At 42.0% G+C, this 25,755-nt stretch overlaps 1 protein-coding gene across 4 annotated transcripts in view; it reads left to right on the plus strand.

The window, feature by feature from the left end:
- The window catches only part of DDI2 (DNA damage inducible 1 homolog 2), a 55,885-nt gene extending 32,881 nt beyond the window's left edge, over positions 1-23,004 (plus strand). The window contains exons 7-10 of one of the 4 annotated variants that reach the window (XM_053576821.1): positions 3,505-3,608; positions 4,538-4,733; positions 9,013-9,075; positions 14,161-14,240. In XM_053576821.1, coding sequence (XP_053432796.1) covers positions 3,505-3,608; positions 4,538-4,733; positions 9,013-9,029 — 317 coding nt within the window. In that variant the 3' untranslated portion in view covers positions 9,030-9,075; positions 14,161-14,240. Of the gene's footprint in view, positions 1-881; positions 994-3,504; positions 3,609-4,537; positions 4,734-9,012; positions 9,076-14,160 lie in introns of those variants that run through there. The other 3 variants (XM_053576819.1, XM_053576820.1, XM_053576823.1) reach the window with 3 other exon arrangements.
- The last annotated feature ends 2,751 nt before the right edge of the window (positions 23,005-25,755 follow it).

The raw sequence follows: 25,755 nt of genomic DNA on the forward strand, positions 1-25,755 counted from the left end.
GCTGGGACTACAGGCGCCTACCACAACGCCTGGATTTTTTTGTTGTTGTTGTAGTTTTTGTTTGTCAGGCCCCAGGCCGGGTTCAAACCCACCAGCCCTGGTGTATGTGGCTGGCACCCTAGCTGCTAAGCTACAGGAGCCAAGCCAAGTGAATACTTTTAATATTTTTATATCAAGATTCTTAATATATTGCTAACAAGTACAATATGGTTTATCCAGCACTGAATGAACACTCATCTTAATATCTAGTACTATTAAGTAATACTAGTTCTCCCTTTTAAATTTACAAGTAGGGGCGGCGCCTCTGGCTCAGTCGGTAAGGCGCCGGCCCCATATACCGAGGGTGGCGGGTTCAAGCCCGGCCCCGGCCAAACTGCAACCAAAAAATAGTCGGGCGTTGTGGTGGGCGCCTGTAGTCCCAGCTACTCGGGAGGCTGAGGCAAGAGAATCGCTTGAGCCCAGGAGTTGGAGGTTGCTGTGAGCTGTGTGAGGCCACGGCACTCTACCGAGGGCCATAGAGTGAGACTCTGTCTCTACAAAAAAAATAAATAAATAAATTTACAAGTAAATGTTTTCTTATTATTGTAAGTTACTTTTCTTTCATCACAAATGATAGTTTTTCTAATCACTTGCCCTTTCTTTCTTTGGAAACATTTGTCTGGTTACTGGGATCTTTGTGTTTCCTTTTTAATTTACCTAGTATAAAGGTAGTTAAATACCTTATTTTTGTACTTTCCTAAGAATAGTAGGACTGAGAGTTGGAGGACTAGCACAAACTGGTTGGTTCAGAGGTTGAGTTCTCAGGTTTTTTTGTGGTTTTAAGTGAGAAGATAATAGAAGGAGACAAAATAAGTACCAGTTCCTTGTGTCCTTCCTTGTAGATGGACAAGATGTACCATTTTACAACTTTGGCTGTGCTAGGCATGAAGAATCCCTTATAACAATAAGGGAAATCTAAATGAAAGGAGAGCTATACCGTGGATTAGAAGACGCAGTATGTTGAAGGTGGTGATTCTCCCCCATTCATCCATAGAATCATTGTAATAACATTAAAATCCCAGTAGATTTTTTTGTGCAAACATTAAATTTGGCATGGGCCCTTTATCGTAAGAGTAGGCAAGATACTCCAGCATAATATCCCCTTCTGGATATCAAGACCAAAGAACTATCTAGAAGATACAAATAGAATCAGACCCATGCTTCTGTGAACCTTGATAAATGAGAAAGTCTTACAGAGCAATGGGAAAGCTTCAGGAAATGTTACTAGGACAACTGGGTATCTATGTGAAAAAATGAATTGGAAATTGAGCCCTGCCTCGCACTACACACAAAAGCCAAATCACGACAGACTAAGATCTAGATGTGGAAAGCAAAGTCAAAGCTTTTAGAAAAAGAAATAGAAGAATATCTTGTGTAGGGATGGGGTTCTTTAAAAGATAGGGAGGAAATGATTTGATATGTTTGGCCACATTAAGATCAAGAACTTTGTAACAGGCCACACTCCATGGCTCACTCCTGTAGTCCCAGCACTTTGGGAGGCTGAGGCTGGAGGATCACTTAAGACCCGGAGGTCAAGACTAGCCTGGGCAACACAGTGAGACCTTGTTTTTATAAAAAACAAGAAAAAATTAGCCAGGCATTGCTGGTATGTGCCTATAGTCCTGGCTGCTCGGGAGGCTGAGGTGGGAGGATCCCTTGAGCCCAGGAGTTTGGGGCCGCAGTGAGCTATGATGATGCCTCTGCGCTCTATCTAGCCTGGGTGATAGCAGCAAGACCCCAAACTTTTTCTTTAGGCAGAAAAGAACTTTTCATCAAAAAACATAATAAAGTGAATAAACAAACTGGGAAAGAACTCCAGGGACATAAATAACTATAAAGCAGTGGTTCTCAACCTGTGGGTCATGACCCATGGGAACTGTATTAAAGGATTGCGGCATTAGGAAGATTGAGAACCACTGTAGTAAAGGATTTATATGTAGAATCTATACATACATGTACCTATTTTCCAACTCAGTAAGATGGACAATAGAAAGCTTTACAGAGGCTGGGCACCTTGCTCAGTGGTTAGAGTGCTGACCCCATACACCAGGGGTGGTGCTGCTAAACAAAAAGAAAGATTTACAGAAACGCTTGAACAAGCACTTGAGGAAATCCAGATAATTATTAAATACATGAAAGCTTGCTTAACTTCATCAATCAGGGATATACAAAATTACTTGCCCAATTAGCAAAGATTTAAAATCTAATATTAAACCTTCATTGACTTTTATTTGTTTATTTGTTTATTTATTTTTTAAATTTCAACTTCCTTGTTCACTCTTCTTCATTTGAAGTACTCTTTTTTGTCTTCCTCTGGCGATGTTCTTGATGTTAGTAGAGACAGGGTCTTACTCTGGCTCACTGCTGTTACATACAGGTCTCGAACCTCTGAGCTCAGGCAGTCCACCCGCCTTGGCTTCCCACAGTGCTGGGACTACAGGCGTGAGCCACCACGCCCGGCCTGTTTATTTATTTTTTTACATAGCATCTCAAGCTGTCACTGGGTAGAGTGCTATGGCGTCATAGCTCACAGCAACCTCAAACTCTTGGGCTCAAGAGATCCTTTTGCCTCAGTTTTTCTTTTTTTTTTTTTTTTTTTTTTTGTAGAGACAGAGTCTCACTGTACCGCCCTTGGGTAGAGTGCCGTGGTGTCACACGGCTCACAGCAACCTCTAACTCTTGGGCTTACGCGATTCTCTTGCCTCAGCCTCCCAAGCAGCTGGGACTACAGGCGCCCGCCACAACGCCCAGCTATTTTTTTGTTGCAGTTTGGCTGGGGCTGGGTTTGAACCCGCCACCCTCAGCATATGGGGCCGGCACCCTACTCACTGAGCCACAGGCGCCACCCAGTTTTTCTATTTTTAATAGAGACGAGGTCTCAGCTTTTGCTCAGGCTGATCTTGAACTCATGAGCTCAAGCTATCTACCCGCTTCAGCCTCCCAGACTGCTGAGATTATAGGCATGAGCCACCACGCCTGGCTCTTCATTGACTTTTATTTTTATTATTATTATTATTTATTTATTTATTTTTTACAGAGACAGAGTCTCACTTTATCACCCTCAGTGGAGTGCTGTGGCGTCACAGCTCACAGCAACCTCCAATTCTTGGGCTTAGGTGATTATCTTGCCTCAGCCTCCTGAGTAGCTGGGACTATAGGCATGGGCCAGAATGCCTGGGTTATTTTTTTGTTGCAGTTTGGCTGGGGCCAGGTTCGAACCCACCACTCTCCGAATATGGGGCCGGCGCCCTACCTACTGAGCCACAGGTGCCACCCTCTTCATTGACTTTTAAACTGACCATGGTCTTACTAGATGTTCACACTTACACCATCTGTTTGCATGCTTTGCCTTGGCTTTGATTGATTGCAGGAAGCAAGGTACTAAATGATAGGTACATTTCCAGAACTTGTCTGAGACTTTTGAAGTACACATAGGTAACCTTTTTTTTTCTTTATGTGCTTTAGCTCAGGTTCAAATCGAAGGAGATTTCTTGGCATGTTCCTTCTCTATACTTGAGGAACAGCCAATGGACATGCTTCTGGGATTGGATATGCTTAAACGGCATCAGGTAATTAAGAGATTCATTTTGCTTTTGAATCTACTTGTTTTTTGGATCTACTTTTTATAATCTATTTATCAGATGATTTCTACTGGTTACGTATACTGAGAAAGCAAGAAGCATGACTTTTTAAACCTGGAATGGCTTTCATTGATTATTTTGTAGTGAAAGGATTGAAATGATATTGTAATTAAAATAGAAGTACATAGATAGCCAGGTGTTGTGGCGGGCGCCTGTAGTCCCAGCTACTCGGGAGGCTGAGGCAAGAGGATCACCTAAGCCCAAGAGCTGGAGGTTGCTGTGAGCTATGACCACGGCACTCTACTGAGGGCAACAAAAGTGAGACTCTGACTCTAAAAAAATAAATAAATAAATAAAAAATTAAAAAAAAAAAAGATTTTCAAAAATAGAAGTACTTAGAATCTGTTTTTGTGAAATCTCTGTGTGAATCTTATTAAATACTGCCATGTGTTTCGAGATTATAATGGGCAATTTGATTCACTTCTGTAACTTTTAGATTCTGCTTAGAACTGATAACTCTCATTAGTAGGCTCAGCACCTATAGCTCAGTGGTTAGGGTGCCGGCCACAGACACCGGGGCTGGTGGGTTTGAACCCAGCCCGGGCCTGCTGAACAACAATGGCAACTATAACCAAAAGATAGCCAGAGGTGGAGGGTTCAAACCCAGCCCCGGCCAAACACTGCAAAAAAAAAAAAAATAGCTGGGCATTGTGGCAGCACCTGTAGTCCCAGCTACTTGGGAGGCTGAGGCGAGAGAATCGCCTAAGCCCAAGAGCTAGAGGTTGCTGTGAGCTGTGACGCTACAGCACTCTACCGAGGGCGACAAAATGAGACTCTGCCTCTTAAAAAAAAAAAAAAATGCAGGGAGAATATGTTACTTTGCATTTTATCTACTGTCATCATTCTTTCCTTCTTAGTGTTCCATTGACCTCAAGAAAAATGTACTCGTGATCGGCACCACAGGGTCACAAACCACCTTCCTTCCTGAGGGAGAGCTACCAGAATGTGCCCGCTTGGCCTATGGGGCTGGAGCCGGGCGAGAGGATGTGCGGCCAGAGGAAATTGCAGACCAGGAATTAGCAGAAGCCCTTCAAAAATCAGCAGAGGATGCAGGTATTTGGAATGGCCTAGCTCTCGAATAATAACCATACTTTCTTGGTGGGTGAGCAAGGGCTTGCAAACTTCTCAGGGTGGTCACCTTTACAGTTTGTAATCAGTCTTACCGTCCTGTAGTAAATGTAGTCATTGTTTGTCTTCTCACATCATCTTCCTCCTCCTCCCATCTCTTAATACAGTATGAAAAACTCCATGTTTCATTAGATTAAGAAACAAAAATCCATTATTATATGCAAGATAGATTAGGGCAATATTTGCCTACGTATACTGGGGAGCTTCCAAAAAAATCTTGTGCTTTTCTTCCTAAAAAAAAAATTCAACATAGGGCGGCGCCTGTAGCTCAGTGAGTAGGGCGCCAGCCCCATATGCCGAGGGTGGTGGGTTCAAACCCAGCCCCGGCCAAACTGCAACCAAAAAATAGCCGGGCGTTGTGGCAGGCGCCTATAGTCCCAGCTGCTTGGGAGGCTGAGGCAAGAGAATCGCGTAAGCCCAAGAGTTAGAGGTTGCTGTGAGCCGTGTGACGTCATGGCACTCTACCGAGGGCCATAAAGTGAGACTCTGTCTCTACAAAAAAAAAAAAAAAAAAAAAATTCAACATACATCAAATTGAGGGACAGGGGGTAAAAAAAAAATTTCAACAGTAAGTAGACAGACACTTAACTTTTTTTTTTTTTTTTTTTTTGTAGAGACAGAGTCTCACTGTCTCACTATGTCACCCTTGGTAGAGTGCCGTGGCGTCATAGCTGCCAGCAACCTCAAACTCTTGGGCTTAAGCGATTCTCTTGCCTCAGCCTCCCAAGTAGCTGGGACTACAGGCGTCTGCCACAACGCCCCGCTGTTGTTTTCTTGTGGTTGTCGTTATTTGGCGGACCCTGGCTGGGTTTGAACTCACCAACCCCAGTGTATGTGGCCAGAACCCAGACACTTAACTTTTGAGGTCAGCAATATTCCTCTGAAAATTTTTTCAGGCTTGTTTGTTTGTTTGTTTGCTTGTTTGTTTATTTATTGACAGAGTCTCATTTTGTTGCCCTTGGTAAAATGTCATGGTGTCATAGCTCACCTCAACCTCAATCTCTTGGGCTCAAGAGATCTCTTGCCTCGGTTTTTCATGTTTAGTACAGATGGGGTCTCTCTGTTGCTCAGGCTGATTTCGAACTCCTGAGCTCAGACAATCCACTGGGCTCCACCTCCCAGAGTGCTAGGATTATAGATGTAATCCACTGAGCCCTGCCAGGCCTGTTCATTTTAAAGGATACATTGCCACTGTGACTAAGCAGCCCTAACTTTTAATATATTTACTGAAATTGCTGTCACCAAATACAGAAGAACCAACTATAGTAAGAAACATAATTGAACATTAAACAGAATGTAGCATTTTATACTCTTAAACGCAGTATACTCTTAAACGCAGTATACTCTTAAACGCAGATCACAGTAGTATCTTCAGGCCATGTTAGGGCAGTGTGGTGGCTCAATGTTTGAGATGTATTTTCTGGACCCTGAAAAGGATTAACTTTTAAGTTTGGGTTATTTTAACGTATTGAGCTAGATTTATTTTTCAGTATGGCTGATACCACACATTGCTTTTTCTAGAAAATTAAAATGTATCAGAGTTACAAGTTCAAGGAATAGCTTCTAAAGAGAAAGAGGCATGAGCTTTAAAAATAAACCAGGTTTTGCTACTGTTTCACTGGAGAACATTAATGGGCGGAGGTAACAGAGTTATCCAAACTAACCTTGTTTAGAATCTGCTTCAGTACCTTTTGCCTCAGTTTTACATATAAATACAGTTTTGGTTATGACTAACGTATTTTGTAGGAAGGGGTCAATTTTGAATCACCAGACAGGGTGAGTCTAACTTTAATCATTTTAATCTTTGGGCTCGGCGCCCGTAGCACGGTTGTTGTTAAGGCACCAGCTATGTACACCGAAGCTGGTGGATTTGAACCTGGCCCGGGCCAGCTAAACAACAATGACAACTGCAACAAAAAAATCACAGGGCATTGTGGTGGGCACCTGTAGTCCCAGCTACATAGGAGGCTGAGGGAAGAGAATTTTCTAAGCCCAAGAGTTTGAGGTTGCTCTGAACTGTGACACCATGGCACTCTACCGAGGGTGGCATAGTGAGACTTGTCTCAATAAATAAATAAATAAATAATTTTAATTTTTGAAGTAAGGTAAGCTTGAATGAGTCTGACATGCCTACTAGTAACATTTTGCCTTTTGGAGGATAATTTATGTGTTAATATGAGACTGTATTAACCATTTCATGAAATGTCTTTCTTTTTCCCCGGAAACCTCCACGGTCTTGTTGCTGTCAAATTTAAGAAATGTTGGCTGATGATACCAGTGTTTCTAACCTACTGATAACAATTATCCTCTTTATGGCTCAGGACCCATAACACTGTACTTATGGCACCAGCCACATACACGGAGGCTGGCGGGTTTGAACCCGGTCCAGGCCAGCTAAACAACAATGACAACTGCAACAAAAAATACCTGGGCATTGTGGCGGCTTCCTGTACTCCCAGCTACTTGGGAGGCTGAGGCAAGAGAATCACTTAAGCCCAAGAGTTTGAGGTTGCTGTGAGCTGTAATGCCGGCACTCTGTCCCGGGTGACATAGTAAAAAAAAAAAAAAACAATTATCATCTTTGGGTAATTACCTTATTTCAATAAAAGGTTTAGGATGTTAAAACAGATACACAGATGTTTTAGCCTCACTGAAGGGGATATACCAATTTTAAAGGATGAAAAGGAAATGGCTTTTTACCCGTGTGATGTTCTATTACTGATGTGCATGGTATATGATAATTTTTATAATGTTTAAATAGTGAATTATATAATATCAGGTCCTATTTGTTTAGGACTTTGACTCTCTTAGTGCCAAAAATCAAAAAAACTCCGGACATAGTGACTGAAAGTGTTTTGTTAAAAGTTGCTTTTTGGGGCTGAGCACAGTGGCTCATACCTGTAATGCCAGCACTCTGGGAGGCCAACGTGGGTGGATAGCTTGAACTCATGAGTACAAACCAGCCTGAGCAAGAGCAAGACCCCATCTCTAAAAAATAGCCAGGTGTTGTGGTGGGCACCTGTAGTTCCAGTTACTTGAGAGGCTGAGGCACAAGGATCACTTGAGCCCAAGAGTCTGAGGTTGCTGAGAGCTATGACACCATGGCACTCTACCCAGGGTGACAGAGTAAGACTCTGTCTCAAAAAAACACCTGTAATCCTAGCACTCTGGGGGGCTGAGGCAAGTAGATGGCCTGAGCTCACAGGTTCAAGGCCAGCCTGACCCATAGTGAGACCTCATCTCTAAAAATAGCCAAGCATTGTGGCATGTACCTGTAGTCCCAGCTACTTGGGAGGCTGAGGCAAGAGAATTGCTTGAGCCCAAGAGTTTGAGGTTGCTGTGAGCTGTGATGCAACAGCACTCTATCGAACACGACAAAGTAAGGCTGTATCTCAAAAAAAAAAAAACTGCTCTTTGGTAGATATTTTATATCTTTCTCTTTTCTATTAATTGAAAAATGATTTAGAATAGGAGCTATGTCTGATGTTGTCTAAAAGCTCATTAAAAAATAATGTTGATAGGGCGGCGCCTGTGGCTCAGTCGGTAAGGCGCCGGCCCCATATACTGAGGGCGGAGGGTTCTAAATCCAGCCCTGGCCAAACTGCAACCAAAAAATAGCTGGGTGTTGTGGCGGGCACCTGTAGTCCCAGCTACTCGGGAGGCTGAGGCAAGAGAATCGCTTAAGCCCAGGAGTTGGAGGTTGCTGTGAGCTGTGTGAGGCCACGGCATTCTACTGAAGGCCATAAAGTGAGACTCTTGTCTCTACAAAAAAAAAAAATAATAAAATAATGTTGATAAGCCAGGATAGAATTTAATCAGATTTGGTTTGTTTTTTATTTGGAAAATGACTGTCACAATGTGTTGACTCACCTTTACTCTACAAGATTTTTTCTTTTAATCATGTAATTCCATCTAATAGGTTTACTTTTTTCACTTGTTTGCTCATGAATCCTCTGTGTAAAATTAATTTATTTCTAAGTTATATTAATAATGTATTGAAATTGACGCATTGTTTTTTGTATTGTAAGGAAATTGAAATAATGAACAAATCTTTTGGGTGTCCAAACTGCAGAAACATTCCCCAACATTCACTCTGCCAGTTCCTGATTTTAAAGATAACAAAGGAGTGGAGACTATAACCCTGCATGCTGTGTGGTTTGCGTTGTTAACCCAGGTTTGCTTGTCTGTTTCCTAATTCAAACAGAGCGTCAGAAGCCATGATGCATGTAGTGTGTGTGTACTGCAGCTGGAGTGGGCCCCAGACCAGGTATTTATAGACATCACCTTAAGCCTTCCATCCAGTTGTCATCTGTGGTCTGAAAGTCTCTGTATCTGCAGCAGTTTTAGAAGTTAGGCTCTGTCATACACCATTTCTCCTTGTTTATTTATTCTGGTTACAACTAGCCTGTATATATGTTTGTATGTTGGCATGCATACATACATACATATGTATAAGTGTAAATTCCTGTGTAAAATGTTATCAATTATTAGACGGGTACAAGGGCGAAAAAATCTCAGTAAATACAGTGTCTGTTATACCTACCACATGACTGTTAGGAATATCAGATGAAGAATATTGGCCTCAAAGCACTTTGTCATTGGAGATGACTGTACTTTTTGGATTCCATAATTCTTCTTTCTCAAGAACCGAAAGCTCTTTTTTTTCATGACTACCTGTAATTATACAATAAAAATTTAGTTTTATTGTAGAAATAGTATCTTAGGCAGGATTTGTCTAGAGTCACAGAGTTGAGTATATAGACAGGACTTGCATTTTATTCTCGTAACAGAAGCCGTGACTGTGCTCCCCCGTCTCTGGCCTGGCGTAGTTTCCGTAGGAGGCACTCTGCTTCCAGGTCCCTGTGCTGTAAATTTGGTAACGTTAGCCTGAGTATATCAGCTGATTTACCAAAGGGAAGAAAGTTAGTCTTTTAAACAGTAAACCTCAGACTTGATAATAGTTTGCAGGCTGGTTGTAATTATATGTGTAGCATTTAATTTTTTTCTTTTTTTCCCCCCCTACTCAGAGTGGCTTTTTAAAAGCAGGCATAATTTTAATACCCATTATCCTCATCTCCTTCCTTCTCTTATCCTGCTGTAAACTGAACCTAGTCCTTCCCTACATTAAGAACTCAGGCCAGTGAAACTGACCTTCTCAACTATAGGAGACCTGTATGTTACTTTCATAGTGAGTACAAAATCCATTGAGGCCATGTTTACCTTGACCTCACCCTGGTTGTTTATAACTTGTATCAGTGCCAGAAAGCTGTCATCATACTGCCCCATGTTGGTTATTTGGATGTTTCATTATAGTGCATTTTTTCTGTTAGCATTAGTTCAGAATTGAGCCTCTTTTAGAGTCAGTCTTAGAGATTAATAAATATAACTGAAGGCCAGGCACAGTGGCTCACATCTATGATCCTAGTACTCTGGGAGGCTGAGGCAGGTGGATTGCTTGAGTTCGGGAGTTCGAAACCAGCCTGAGCATGAGTGAGACGCCATCTCTACTAAAAATAGAAAAACTAGCCGGATATTATGGCACATGCCTGTTGCCCCAGGTACTCAGGAAGCTGAGTCAAGAGGATTGCTCAAGCCCAGGAGTTTGAATTTGAGATTGCAGTGAGCTGTGACGATGGCACTCTACCCAGGGTGACCGAGTGAGACTCCATTTACAAAAAAAAAAAAGGGCGGCGCCTGTGGCTCAGTGAGCAGGGCGCCGGCCCCATATGCCGAGGGTGGCGGGTTCAAACCCAGCCCCGGCCAAACTGCAACAGAAAAAAAAAAAAAAAATAGGGTGGTGCCTGTGGCTCAGTTGGTAAGGCACCAGCCCCATATACTGAGGGTGGTGGGTTCAAACCCAGCCCCAGCCGAACTGCAACCAAAAAATAGCTGGGCCTTGTGGCGGGCGCCTGTAGTCCCAGCTACTCGGGAGGCTGAGGCAAGAGAATCGCTTAAGCCCAGGAGTTGGAGGTTGCTGTGAGCTGTGTGAGGCCACGGCACTCTACCAAGGGCCATAAAAGTGAGACTCTGTCTCTACAAAAAAAAAAAAAAAAAAAAAATAGCTGGGTGTTGTGGCAGGCGCCTGTAGTCCTAGCTGCTCGGGAGGCTGAGGCAAGAGAATCGCTTAAGCCCAAGAGTTAGAGGTTGCTGTGAGCCGTGTGACGCCACGGCACTCTACCTGAGGATGGTACAGTGAGACTCTGTCTCTACAAAAAAAAAAAAAAGGCTACATACTATTTCATCTCAAAAAAAAAAAAAAACAGGCAGCGCCTGTGACTCGAAGGGGTAGGGCGCCGGCCCCATATGCCAGAGGTAGTAGGTTCAGACCTAGTCTGGGCCAAAAACTGCAAAAAACAAAAAAAACTAACAACTGTGTATTTAGACTCCAATGGATGTAGTTTTAACGGAGGCAAATTCTGTTTTACTGTGTAGCACTAAACTATAAGTAAGATAAGATTGTTTCATAAGTAATGAGTAACTTCCTTATTCAGTGTTTTATCTTCTGATGCTGTTAACTAGTGTTTGATTCAAATGATTTTAAAGTGGCTTGGCGCCCATAGCACAGTGGTTATTACAGCGCCAGCCACGTACACTGAGGGTGGCGGGTTCAAACCTGCCTCGCGTCAGCTAAACAACTGCAACAAAAAAATAGCTGGGCATTGTGGTGGACACCTGTAGTCCCAGGTACTTGAGAGACTGAAGCAAGAGAATTGCTTAAGCCTAAGAGTTTGAGGTTGCTGTGAACTATGATGCCACGGCACTCTACCGAGGGTGACATAATGAGACTCTGTCTCAAAAAAAAATAAAATAAAAAATAAAATGATTTAAAGCTACTTGAGTGTAACTGTATTGCTTAATATCTTAAGTCAAGGTCAAGCCCCCTTCCACATTGCACATTAATATTTAGCATAAAGTGTTTTGAGTTGCATCTGCTCTAATTGTATTTCGATGTCAGTTTTGTTAACCAGACTTTTGCCTTTTAATTAAAGATCTAAAAGTAGGTGCACAGATGTTAATTTTTAAATATATCAGTGGCAAAAGGAGAGTTGGAATTGATGAGTTTCTTTCCCCCTTTCCTCTAAATCTGATTAATAATCCTTTTAAGTTTGCATTATTTGGTAGGGCAATGATTGGGATTAAACATTAGCTTTACTTTTGTTTTCTAAGTCAGATGCTTACATAGTTTTACCGTGATTTGGGGGAAGTTTGGCTAGAAATAAAATAGAATGTTTATTTCTCTGTCTTCTTGGAGTCCCCAGGTGTTTCATAAATTCTTATTTCTCAGCCAGGTGCAGTGGCTCATGCCTGTAATTCTAGCACTTTGGGAGGCTTAGTTTGGAGGATCCCTTGAAGCCAAAAGTTTGAGACTAGTCAAGGCAACTTACTGAGACCTTGTGTCTACAAAAAATAAGAAAACTTATCTAGGCATGGAGGTGGGTTCTTGTACTCCTAGCTATTTAGAAGGCTGTGGCAGGAGGATCTCTTGAGCCTAGGAGTTTGAGGTTGGGGTTAGTTGTGATGATGCCTGTGCATTCCAGCCTAGATGACAGAACAAGACCCTGTTTCTAAAAAAAAAAACCTTATTTGTCTTTATAATTCCTGGTCTGTCCCAGGTATGCCTGGTTTTTAAAAAATACTTTATTTCATTTTATTTATTTATTTAAGACAGAGTCTCAGTTGCCCTGGGGTTGGGTAAGGTGGCATCATAGCTCACAGCAGTCTCAAACTGTTGGGCTCAAGATATCCTCTTGCCTCAGCCTTCCAAGTAGCTGGAACTATAGGCATCTGTCACAATGCTCAGCTAGTTTTTCTATTTTTACTAGAGGTTGGATCTCACTTTGCTCAGGCTAGTCTGGAACTCCTGAACTCAGGCAATCCACCCGCCTCGGCATCCCAGAGTATTAGGATTATAGGCATGAGCCCAGCCTATACTTGGTTTTAGACTTCTCATTTATAACCTCAGTGTTCACATTTAAAATGGGAAAAGTCGGCAGTGTCGCAGCTCAGTGAGTAGGGAGCCATCACATACAACGAGCTGGCAGGTTCATGCCTGGCTGGGGCCTGCTAAAACAACAAAGACAACTGTAATCCCAGCACTTTGGGAGGCCAAGGTGGATGGATTACCTTAAATCAGGAGTTGGACTCCAGCTTGAGCAAGAGTTAGAGACCCTGTCTTTAAAAATAGCCAGGTGGGGGCGGCGCCTGTGGCTCAAAGGGGTAGGGCGCCAGCCCCATATGCTGGAGGTGGTGGATTCAAGCCCAGCCCCAGCCAAAAACTGCAAAAAAAAAAAAAAAAAAAATAGCCAGGTGGGCTCTGGCCACACATACCAGGGCTGGTGGATTTGAACCTGGCCTGGACCTGCTAAATGACTATTGCAACAACAACAGAAAAAATAACCAGACACTGTGGCGGGCACCTGTAGTCCCAGATTCTTGGGACTCAGGAGAATTGCTTAAGCTGAAGAGTTTGAGGTTGCTGTGAACCGTCATGCCATGGCACTCTACCGAGGGCGACACAGTGAGACTGTCTCAAAAAAACAAACAAACAAAAATATATATATATATCTCCAGGTGTTCTGGGGGTGAGGGGGGAGGTGTATGTAGTCTCAGCTACTTGGGAGGCTAAGGCAAGAGGATCACTTGAGCCCAAGAGTTTGGGTGGTGCCTGGGGCTCAAAGGAGTAGGGCGCCAGCCCCATATGCTGGAGGTGGTAGGTTCAAACCCATCCCCGGCCAAAAACCGCAAAAGGAAAATAATAATAATACAAATTTCAGGCTTTGTTCCCAAGTTACTCCGAAGTCTGTATCCTTAACAAGCATCTCAGCTGATTTTAGGGCAAGTAGTGAAGCAAATACACTTGAAGAAACTAGAGTAGATTCACTAGGGATAAAGGTACATAAATGTCTTTTAGGCTTGAACACTACCTCAGCCATTATGTGAATGCATGTTAATGGTACCTCATCATACTGAACTGCAATGTGCATGTTTTATTAAGAATGTGCCTGCCGGGGTGGCACCTGTGGCTCAAGGAGTAGGGCGCCAGAGGTGGCGGGTTCAAAGCCGGTCCCAGCCAAAAACTGTAAAAAAAAAAAGGAATGTGCCTGCCTCTTATTCTGATGCTAGTAAGTTGTCTATCACAATGAAAATGTTTCTGTGTGTTTTTTTCTTTCCCTGTTTTTTTTAAACTAGCACAATGATTCTTACATTTTTAAAATCATGTCTAGTATAAGAGAATCCCAAGTTTAAGGACCTGCTTTTATTCTGTGCTGTTTAGATTTGTATCCTTTGAGAATTCAGTAGCCTTAGTTAACTGCTAATTAATCTTTTTAACTTTCTCTTTTGTTCGATACAGAGAAAAGTGGTAAAGAATCTACCTCACTGGGAATGTCATCATTACCAACTTCAGATGGATTTAACCATCCAGCCCATCCTTCCGGACAGAGTACTGAAATTGGTAATCCTACGAGTCTTTCTCGCTCTGTCTCTGCTTCAGTCTGCCCTATCAAGCCCAGTGACCCAGATAGCATCGACCCTAAAACTGTGAAGGCTTTGGAGGCTTCAGCTGAATTCCAGATAAATTCCAAAAAGAAAGAACATCTTCCTCTGCAGAATCATTCTGATCATGCTTCTTCAGTAGACCATGCTCCAGCAGACCAGAGTTCAGCTATGCCTTTGCAGAATTCTCCTGAAAAAGCAGTTGTTGCAGATAATCTGGAGACATCTGCTAATAAAAATACCCAGGGCCTCAAATTTCATCTCCATGTAAGACAGGAAGCTAGTTTATCTGTCACAACTACTGGGATGCATGGACCACAAATGTTTCTAGGCAAAAAAGATTGCCCTCCAGAACATCAGAACCTGACTCAAGTGAATGGCCTTCAGCAGCATGAAGAACCAGGGAATAAACAATATGAGTTTGTGCAACAGAATGTTCCATGTGACCAAGAACATCTTTGTGACATAGGGGACCTTGAACTTCCTGAAGAAAGGGAACAGAACCAACAAAAAATTATTGATTTAGAAGCTACTATGAAAGGAGATGGGCTGCAGCAGAATGTGAATCTTCCAAGTACAAAGAAAAGTATTCTATCTTCAGGATGTTTTGGCTGCTCAAATTCAGAAACACTTATGGAAATAGATGCTATGGAACAGTCCCTACCTGCTGTGCTTAATTCAGCAGGCAGTCAGGATACTGATGGCAAGAACATCAGTGCATCTGATCTCACTTTAGATAATCCCTTGATGGAAGTAGAAACATTAAAATGTAACCCCTCATCCGAAATTTTGAATAATTCCATTTCCATTCAAGATTTACAGTCCCCAGAAAGAAATACTGAAATGTCTGGAACAAATAAAGAATATGACAATTATTCCCCCTCTTCAGGTATCAGTGGCAATTGTCAGCCCTTTATGGAGTCAACAGAAGAATCTTGTTCATCTGTAACAGCAGCCTTGAAAGAACTTCATGAACTTTTGGTTATTAGTAGTAAACCAGTTTCACAAAATACATCTGAAGAAGTTATCTGTTCAGCAGAAACAGTAGCAGATGACCAAACTGGTATTAAGGACCTTTCTGAAATACGCACCCAAAATGAGCATCTTACCCAGAATGAACAGTGTCCACAAGTCTCCTTCCATCAGGCCGTATCTCTGTCAGTGAAGACGGAAAGATTAACTGGCACTTCACCTGGCACCAGACTGGAAGAAAATACAACCTTCAGGCATCCAGGTGATGATAACCTGTCAGCTGATGAGGAAGATGTTCCCAAATCTAGGGAATCAGTAAACGAGAACAGTTCTGTCGCTGTAACCTCTGGTAAAATGTCTAATTGTACCTTAGGTGTAAAAGTTTCACCCAAACTTTTAGCAGGTGAAGAGGATGCACTCAATCAGACTTCTGAGCAAACTAAGTCTTTGTCATCCAGTTTCATATTGGTAAAAGACTTCGGTCACGGCATACAGAATCCAGTAACAGACAGACCTGAAACCAGAGAAAATGTCTGTCCTGAAGCTGTGAGGCCATTTCTTGAATATGGACCATCTACCAGCCAGCCATCATCAAGTCCCTCCATTCTTCCACCATTAATTTTTCCTGCTGCAGATATTGACCGGATTCTCCGTGCAGGCTTTACTTTGCAGGAAGCTCTTTGGGCTCTGCATCGAGTTGGTGGAAATGCAGACCTTGCACTTCTTGTTTTGCTAGCAAAGAACATTGTAGTTCCTACATAACTATGGAAAAGTGGGCTAGGCCATATTCCATTCCCTTAAAAAGAAAAGTTTTCTCTCTATACACACACATACACACTCACCATGTATACAGTATATGTAGAAACCTGCAAGCAGAATGTTGAGCCAGATTTTTTTTAAAAATTTTTTTCGGCCAAAGTAATTTATGATCTCTTGTCTGATGAATTTGTCTATTCTACTTGTTAAAATTTGGGCCTTTTTAAATGTGTTGGCAGTATGTGCATACGAAGCTTTTTATTCTCATTAAGATGATGTATTCTGGAATAAAATGGATGGATTTGTGTATAGCATACCATTTTAGAGCGAGAGTTAATGCTTTGAAAAGCAGAAGCCATGAGAAATCCCACCACCTATGCAGTTAAAAACACACCAACTCCACACTGTAGCTGTGTATCTGTGCTGTTGGCAAGGTATGGCTTGTTGACTCAATTGTCAATTTAGAAATTTTTGACCGCATAGTTGGGTGTTTGGAATTATGCCCAGTGTTCTGTGTATGATGATTTGTCGATTATAACAGGAAATTGAAGAATAATTGAATACTATCTCCTAGAGTGGTATGTTTTTATTTATGTGCTTAGGATTTGACATTTTAATAGGGCTAGTGGGAGGGTTTAAAACTTGATTCACATTGTGTAGCACAGGCTTCTGCGTGGATTGCCAAATATATTTATTACCTTAAGCAGGACATTGTGGGGAAATTACTATTAGAATGGAACATGGTGCTACCCAGATCAAAGAAGAAAAACAAAACCAACAGTAATTCCATTTGTAGATATCAAGAACTGTGAGAGAAAAACAGTGGTTTAAACACTGGAATTTACTAGATATTGGGTTTGCTAGCATCTCACTGATAACACCTCAACCCTTAATGACTAGTGATGAACTTAAGTTCAGCTAAATGGGTTGATTGCCAGCAGTTTATTTCCCTTCAAATCTCACCTACTAGGAAGTTCTTTAAAAGCTCAGTTTGAGCTGTGATCTGAGTGAAACGCTGAAGTGTGATAACCTTGTCACTGGTTCATCTTGGTGCTTGGAATGGTCAGTATATTTTGGTGAGTGTACTTCATGGCAGTGGAAATAATAGTTGCAGTTTCTAAGTGTCCTTGGTAGATTTTTCCATCCCTTTCTTTACTCAGGAGTTTCTTTTTTAAGCAAGATTCATCATATTTGTGTTTACCATGTTAAGTTAGAGTGGGGCATGATATATAGATGTATTTATTGTGGCCTTTTTTTGTATAAGGACTAGCCCTTGGAAATCATGGTCCTGTGGGTCCCACTGTGCAATAATCCTACTGGATAGGTTTTAGATGATTCTTCCCTGGAGTCTAAACTGATCTCTTAGGTGCCGATCAGGAATCTGAAGTCTTGGTTTTATTGAAAAGAATTTTGAGAGTGATAATTTCTGATTCCAGGTGTAGTTTCTAACATGTTTAAAACAAATTTTGAAAGAGTGATTTCTCAACTTAGTGTTAAATGATTTTGTCTTAAGTCTGACTCTTTGAAAGTGTGTTCTTTCTATTAAATTTTATGTCATTGAGCACAATCAAAATGGAGGCTCATATCTCAGGAGTTTTTGAAATTTTAATTTAGAGATATTTCTCTTCTACCCTATCCCAGCCTCTTTTTGCTATGATGTTTGTCTGTGAGCTATCAGACTTCATTGACGTGGTGGCAAGCCATGGACGCATCATGATCTTTCTGAAGTTAGTAATGGGTGATGGAAGGGGTTTAGTTTAGTGCTTTCCAGAAGACACTCAGAACAGCAGGTCAGCCAGGTTGTCTTTAAGACAATCATGTATTATAGACCTTTTATCTGCCCTACACCAAAGATGTAAGAAGCACTAGGAAACTGCTTATAGGATTCTGTCAGCTGACTTTTAGAACTATAATTATAATTAAGTAGTTGGTGCTATGATTGAAGCAAAATCTAGTGACAATGCAATGGGGCCCTGTATTTGCTTTATGAGTGGTGGTTGGGAATGTATTCTAAGCTTATAAATCTTTGGAACCATGGGGTGGGTTGAATGGGGGTTGGGAGATTTATCCATACAATAGACTCCTCCAGAAAGGCCTCTGTGTAAAGATGGGCCTCAGTTTTCTGTGTGAGCAGAACATACTTTGGCAACCGTTCTGCAGCATGGCCACTGAGTTTTTACAATGTGGAAGTTTGGGAAACAGTCCCAGGTAGAACATACAATACCAGTCTGGAAAAGATTTCTTTACGATAGCTTTTGATGTGTGTATATTTATTTTTTAGGAGAAAATTGAATAGATCTATAATTATACATGTATTCTCATTAGGAATACTCTGAGCTTAACCCACTTGCCAAATATCCATGTCCTTGTCCCTTTTTGTCTTTTTTTTTTTTTTTTTTTAATAAAAACAGACTCTTGCTGTATTGCCCAGGTGAATTCCTGGCCTCACAGCATACTACTGCACCCAGCTCTCACCATTATTATTATTTTTTTTTCATACTTGCTTTTGATTTTTAAAAATCTTACTTGTCCATCATTTGTATAAAAATGAAATGGTTTACTCGGGAGGCTGAGGCAAGAGAATCGCCTAAGCCCAACGATTTGGAGGTTGCTGTGAGCTGTGTGACGCCACGGCACTCTACCGAGGGCGATAAAGGTGAGACTCTGTCTCTACCAAAAAAAAAAAAATGAAATGGTTAACACTATTAGGATTTTGGTTGACATTTAAATTTAGCAGTTCTAGAATGTAATATAAGAAATATTACCTAGTAAACCTTCATTGTCAGTTTTTATTGAATATTTAGCACCTTAACAGCTCCAGAAATGGATTATAGGTTAATTTCTAAAAAAAATCAAATCATTGTTAAGGCCTGTGGTTGCCAACAGAACTGATAATAGCCAGCCATAGCCCATAACGAACAGCTTTACTGGACAGCTCCTTTACCATAACCAGTAATGAGTGATTCTGTGGTCAGTCAGCACTAACCTCCAGGGAGGTCTCTTATTCATCCGAAGAGATTTTCCTGTATGACTTGTGCTGTTTCCATTAAGTGGTTCCCATGCAGAAGGAGGTCCTGGAAACCAGGCAGCAGCTATACCTAGGCTATAGATTTTGCTCATTGACTCCATTAAGGACTGCAGTAGGATCTCTGTAAGTTGACAACCCAAGAGACTGCAACATCTGATAAACGTATGGAACTAGGCCTACTGGACCGTTACGTAGATGTAGTGTATGTCCAGTCTATAAAAGTTAGGTCAACTTACAGAGGTGGTCAACTGTGGAGGTTCTGCTGTATTTAGAGTTGTTCCTCTTCAGGCTTCCAGTCAGCCAACAGCTTTAAGTTCATCCCAAGGTTTGGGCTTTAGCTATTAACAGGTGCTTGATAAGGGAAGCTGGGTAGCTAGTGAGTGCGTGTGTTAGAAACTCTCCTGCCTCGCCGCTTACAGCACTTTCTAGAGCTTCTTGTCTCCATGTGCACTGAAGGGAGACGGCACCCGTATATGTTTTTCCCCAAAGCATTTCTCTAGCAAAAGGGTGCATAGAAATGGAATATGAGGTTTCATGTCACTGATACTCTAAAAAGCAGTGGAACATGCCTATTCTTCCCCTACCATAGCTATCTCAGCGAAAGCCATAAAAACTTAGTTTAACTTTTTAGCTCACATCTATATACACATGTGTAAGTAATCATATACATATGGTGATTGACAGATATCTTATAGTCGATTTTATATAGATTAAAAGCTGAGCAGTTTTTTATATCTATAGACAAACCTTCACTTGTGGTGGTGTTTATCCCGCCATGTATATAGCAAACAGCCATGCAAATCACTGGCCAGAAAAGTTGCAGTGTGTTCTGATTGCCTTTTCCCACCTGTTTGCCACCTGCAGTGAGGGTGAGCAGGATATTGAACTGCTGCATATTTCAAATGTACTATCACTGGCCATGCTTCCTAGGAGAAGCTGATCGGATTATGCATTCTACCATTTTCTAGCACAAATAATCACCAAAAAGCCAAATTTCTGTTCTGAATTTTGTGAGTTAGTATAGTCTAGCTGAAATAGACAAAGTTATCAAGAGTTTCCCTTCCTAGAAGATGAATGTTACCATTTATGTCAGGAGTTCTATAAAATAAGAATTACTTTTTTCCCCTGAGAACTAATGTCAATTCCTGTCAACAACAAAATAAATATAAAACTTGGGAACTGGAAATGTAAAATTATGGCTCAATTTTTCTATCTCAGTGGTCTCTCAATAGGTGTTACTAGGAGTTCATTGAATAAACTAACAGACTTAGGGGTAAACCTTTGTACTTGATTTTCTTTTGTGCCTTAGTTTCTCTGAATAGCAGAGGCATCAGATTTTGGTGGGGAATGAAAGTGGGAGTATTAGGGAAAAGGTTTGAAGATAGGCCTCCTAGAGATGGAGGGCTTGCATAAAGTGGTCCTCAGGCTTACCATTTTGAGTTGAAAATTAACCCATATCAAATCATTAGATTGCCCCATATAGAGGATTAAAATATGTATTTGAGCTTGAGCAACATAGCAAGAGGGTCCTTATCTCTACAAAAATATTAAAAAATAAGCTGGGTGTAGTGGCTCAGGCCTGTGGTCCCAGCCATTTGGGAGGCTTAGCCAGGAGGACCACTTGAACCCTGGAGTTTTGAGGTTGCTGTGAGCTAGCCTGATGTCACTGTACTCTAACCTGAGCAACAGACAGCGGGACACCCTGTTTCCAAAAAGAAAAAGATTTTGCATCACATGTACCAAAAACTGTTTTTAGCTGTTAACGTTCCTTGTTGTGGTATCAGTGTGCTGGTTAAGGGAGAGAAATGTTCAAGAAAATCTTACATATTTGAAAGGAAATTGGTACTCTTGAAGGCTATGCAGTATGTGTCTTTGAACAAGAATTGTTACTACTACTTTGATTCAGTCATCAAACAATGAGTGCCTATATGCTAGGCACTTATCAACTCTGAGGATTCAGGGATAACTAAAACACTGGAACCCTGCCCTCTTGAAGCTTGCAGTCTGGTGGGGAGACATGACACCTTTTAGTTTTTGCCTTATTAGCAGGCTTTTATTTTGAAAGTCATTAGAGTCACTTGGTTTCATTTCAGAGTAGACTGGGAAAATCAGGCTCACAATAGAACTGGATGCTGTGAACCTAAAGCAGCTCTTAAAAAATCTATTTTTAAAAAAAGTGGAATCAGAGAAATCAACATAAATGTGTAACATTTGGTAGATCAAGTATTGAGGAATCCATTTGTAATGCTTGAGGATAGAAAGGCAACAAGTAATAGGAAGATAACCCTAAAAATGCACCAGTGCCAGCCTTTTCTTCCATGGGGACCTTCATATATGCAGGGTAGTGTCTGTCTCATTTTCCCCACACCTCCCTTGTGAGTACGGCTGCTCTCAATACCAGCCATCTGGGCAAACAGAACTTAAGTAGAGGGTTCTATAGGGTGCACTATTTTAAAGCAGCTGAGTGCAACATGCAAAGATGGGAACCTAGAGCAGAAAAAGTAACAAGCAACTAGACTTGGGTGGTGAAAGGGACTGCTTGACCAGAAGAGTCAAGACTCTACTAAGTCTGTCTACAGGACAGCTCTGCCAAAGGGGCGGTGGTTAATCCATTAAAATGCCACAGTATATGTTGTCATCCTGAAACATACAGGTAGAATTTCTCAATCTTATCTAGTGACTTGTGATGTTTACAATTAGAAAACTCACAAAAGTGTATCAGTTACATACTGGCAGTTGGCAAGCTAGACCCTCTGGGGGCTGTAGAACAGGAGGGGGCGCAGTAGGTGGGTTTAGAGCACCATCTTGTGGAATGACATCTGTGAAGAAAGCAGTTCAAGGGCATGAGAGTAGAGAATGTTTCTTTTACTTAAAAAACTACAGAAGATGAGGGCATATGGGGGCACAGAATACACAATTAGGATAATTTTTGCGAAAAACATGTTTTGTTTTGTTTTATTCTTGGGGATTCATTGAGGGTACAATAGCGAAAAACATGTTTCTTAAATTTACTGAGAAGGTTGTCATTATCTAATTTGGGGAAGGAGCAAGCTGGGGTATCTCTAATTGGAATTTTGTTTACAAGAGTTTTGTTTTACATGCAACCCTGAATGAATGCATCTGCGGCCTAAAGAAAGATGTAGACCTGTATTTCTGCCGAAAGCAGCCAGGTCAAGCTGTTTCCACATTCCCTCTGTGATTACCTGATGCAGACCAGACTCTTCCCTTCCTCAAATGCCCTGCAGCTTTCTCAGTATTTACCACCTGTCTGAGACCTCATTTGATTAGATTTCCATTCTCTCTCTCTTTTAAATCTGGTGATACAGTCAGAGCAATTCAACATACCGAGTTGCTTTTTCTTTGCTGTGTACCTTCAGTGAAAATTGATTTGTTCATTTCTATTTCAAATCTACATAGCAAGTTGGGCTAATGGCCTTTGCACTCAAAAGGTTTGTTTACCAGTTTTATAGCCATATTTGGCAAATCTTAGCAAATAGGAACCCCCTCTTTTTTTCACATCCCTTCTCTGTTCTTGTAGTTGCTCATATATTGCAAGATTTTCTTAACTTAAGCTTTGAGACTACTACATCTTATAAAAATTAGGCTGATTGGCAATGTATACTTGCCAGAGGCTCAGTCACTCCCATGATGCTTTGGTTTTGAGAGTTGGAAAAACTCTGAGAACTTAAGGGAACCAAACTCAGGAATCCCAAAGTTGGTTGCATTATGCCATTGGTTTAGAGGTTGAACATAGGATCTGTCTGCAGCTGAGTGAACTAGATAGATGCATTTGGGTTTGAATTTTTGTCACATACTGAAATGTAAGTCAGCCCTAAATAATCAAAACACTTTATTTTCTTTTTCTTTTTTAAATAGGAACTTTCTGAAGAAAAAGTGGTGTGTAAAACATTTGATATTTAAGACAATAAAGTTTTTATCATAAGACTTCTGTTTGATCAATTTCTTTTCAATTGAGGTGGTTACTTTTGTCTTTATCTCCCTTTAAAAAACTGTCGCACTGTGACTTGTGGCATGTGCCTGAACCCCAGGAAAAATGGTGATCTCAGACCCATTAAAACTTCCAGAGAATTGGGCGGCGCCTGTGGCTCAAGGAGTAGGGTGCTGGTCCCATATGCCAGAGGTGGCGGGTTCAAACCCAGCCCCGGCAAAAAAAAAAAAAAAAAAACTTCCAGAGAATTATTGCAGGACAACAGCTATCTGCTGTTGTAAAAGATGCACATTTTGGAGTTGAGTGGGTGACACATGCCTGTAGTTTGAGCTACTTAGGAGGCTGAGGTGGGAGGATCCCTTGGGCCCTGGAGACCTGCCTGGACAGCATAGCAAGACACCATCTAAAAACCGGGTGTTTTATAGCTGCAAGTGTAGTTGATGCCCAGTAATAGAAGTAACACTGGCTGGTGGCACCTCTGGCTCAGTGGGTAGGGTGCCAGCCCCATATACCAAGGGTGGCATGTTCAAACCCAGACCCGGCCAGCTAAAACAGCAGTGACAACTGCAACAAAAAATAGCCGGGTGGGTGTTGTGGGCACGTGTGGTCCCAGCTGCTCGGGAGGCTGAGGCAAGAGAATCACTTAAGCCCGAGAGTTGGAGGTTGCTGTGAGCTGTGATGCCACAGCACTCTACTGAGGGCGAAAAAGTGAGACTCTTGTCTCAAAAAAAAAAAAAAAAGTAACACTGGTAAAGGAGTGTGGTGGCAAAGACTAGTCTCTAGAGCTCAGTGGCTTGAGTTTGAATTCTAGCTTTGCCACTTACTAGCTTTCATGCCTAAGTTGTCTAACTTCTGTTCATAAGTTTACTCATCTGTAAAATGAGGACATGAGAGTGGTTTTAGGACTTAGGTGAGTTAATACCTGTAAAGTGCTTAGGATACCTGGCACAAAGGGCTCATTAGATGTGAGCTGAGATTATTCATTGTATCAATTAAGGGACTTGAGGTTGCCAAATGGAATTCCAGAAGTCAGGTTAACTCATCCAAGAGTCTGATGTGGGGTAAGGGCTTAGCCCCATGCAGCTAGTCTAGTCATTCAGCTCCTAGGCTACCTGGTTCTTCAATATGTGGCTTGGTGGAGGGGGGAGCAGGGCAAAGTCTCACTCTTACCCGGGTAGAGTGCTGTGTCATAGCTCACAGCAACTTCAAACTCTTGTGCTCAAGAGATCCTCTTGCCTCAGCCTCCCAAATAGTTGGGACTATAGGCACCAGCCATCATGCCCAGCTAGTTTTTCCATTTTTAGTAGAGATGAAGTCCTGAGCTTAAGCAATCCACCCACCCCAGCCTCCCAACAATATGTCACAGCAGCATCCAGCTGACGTACCAGGGAAAGAACAAGGTGGTTCATGGGAGTTTCTATGCACCGAGCCTAGAAGTGATGTACCTCACTTCTCTATCCACATCCACTGGAAGTCAGTCACATGACCACCCCAAACTGCGAGGAGGGGGAGGGCAGTCTGGGAATATAATCTAGTTGTGTGCCCAGGAAGATTAGGAGTACAGTTTGATGGTGTAGGGGTTAGGGAAAACTTGCCCTTTCCCCTGAAAGTTCACTGAAAGATAAACTCGCAATTAAGGGGGATTAATAAAAGACAGGATTTATATACCCTGCACATGGAGAGAAATGACGAAGTGATAACCCAGTTTTCCAAAGGAGTTCAGATACCTTCGCGTAGGCCTTTTAGAGGAGCAGAGAGAAATTGAGTGTAGGGTGTAAATGGTTGGTAGGTAGGGTAATGGATGGGGAGAAATACGACCCAAATGATTTGGTCCAGGTTCACCTACATCCCCGGACCCTCATTCCTGAAATATTATGAGATAATAGGAAGGGCAGTCAGTCATCCCCTGTGAACCTTTGATCTGGCCAGTCCAGTTTATGCAAATAGAGGGAGGGCCTGTTCTTAAGTAACTTGACCTTGAATGGCCTTCAGTTCTTTATATCAAGGACTCATATTATGGGGTGAAATTCCCTTAGCTCTTTCAGTGGTCAACTAGCAGTACTTCAACTTCACCTTACACATAGCCCAGACATAACCTTCCCCAAGAGAGATGGCCTCATAGTCCATCAAAGCACTCCACGGACCTCAAAGTCCAGAGTCCCCTGTGATGACCTGTCCTTCAGGTCTTGATTGTGACCCCTTAAGGTCTGAGAAACTCTGAACTTGAAGGTAAACTACCTGCTCTGCACAGTGCACGCACAGTGATGGAGCAGGAACAGAATAACCACAATAGCAAATCCCAATTGAAAAAGGGAAGGATGGGAAATGAAGCTAGTGAAGCTAGTGGAGTCGTTGGCTCCAACAGTTAGAAAATGACCCAGCATGGTGGCTTAATGCCTGTCATCCTAGCACTTTAGGACTGAGACTGGTGAGGGATGGTGCCTGTGGCTCAAGGAGTAGGGCACCAGCCCCTTATACCGGAGGTGGCGGGTTCAAACCGGGCCATGGCCAAAAACTACAAAAAAGAAAAGAAAAAGGACTGAGACTAGGGGATTGCTTGGCTCAGGAGTTCGAAACCGGCTTGAGTAGAGCAACACCAAACCTCTACTAAAAATAGGAAAAAGGGTGGTGCCTGTGGCTCAGTGAGTAGGGCGCTGTCCCCATATACCAACGGTGCCGGGTTCAAACCTGGCCCCCGCCAAACTACAACAAAAAAATAGCCAGGCATTGTGGTGGGTGCCTGTCGT

The sequence above is a fragment of the Nycticebus coucang genome, chromosome 22, assembly GCF_027406575.1.
Source record: "Nycticebus coucang isolate mNycCou1 chromosome 22, mNycCou1.pri, whole genome shotgun sequence".
In the NCBI taxonomy this organism is placed as follows: domain Eukaryota; kingdom Metazoa; phylum Chordata; class Mammalia; order Primates; family Lorisidae; genus Nycticebus; species Nycticebus coucang.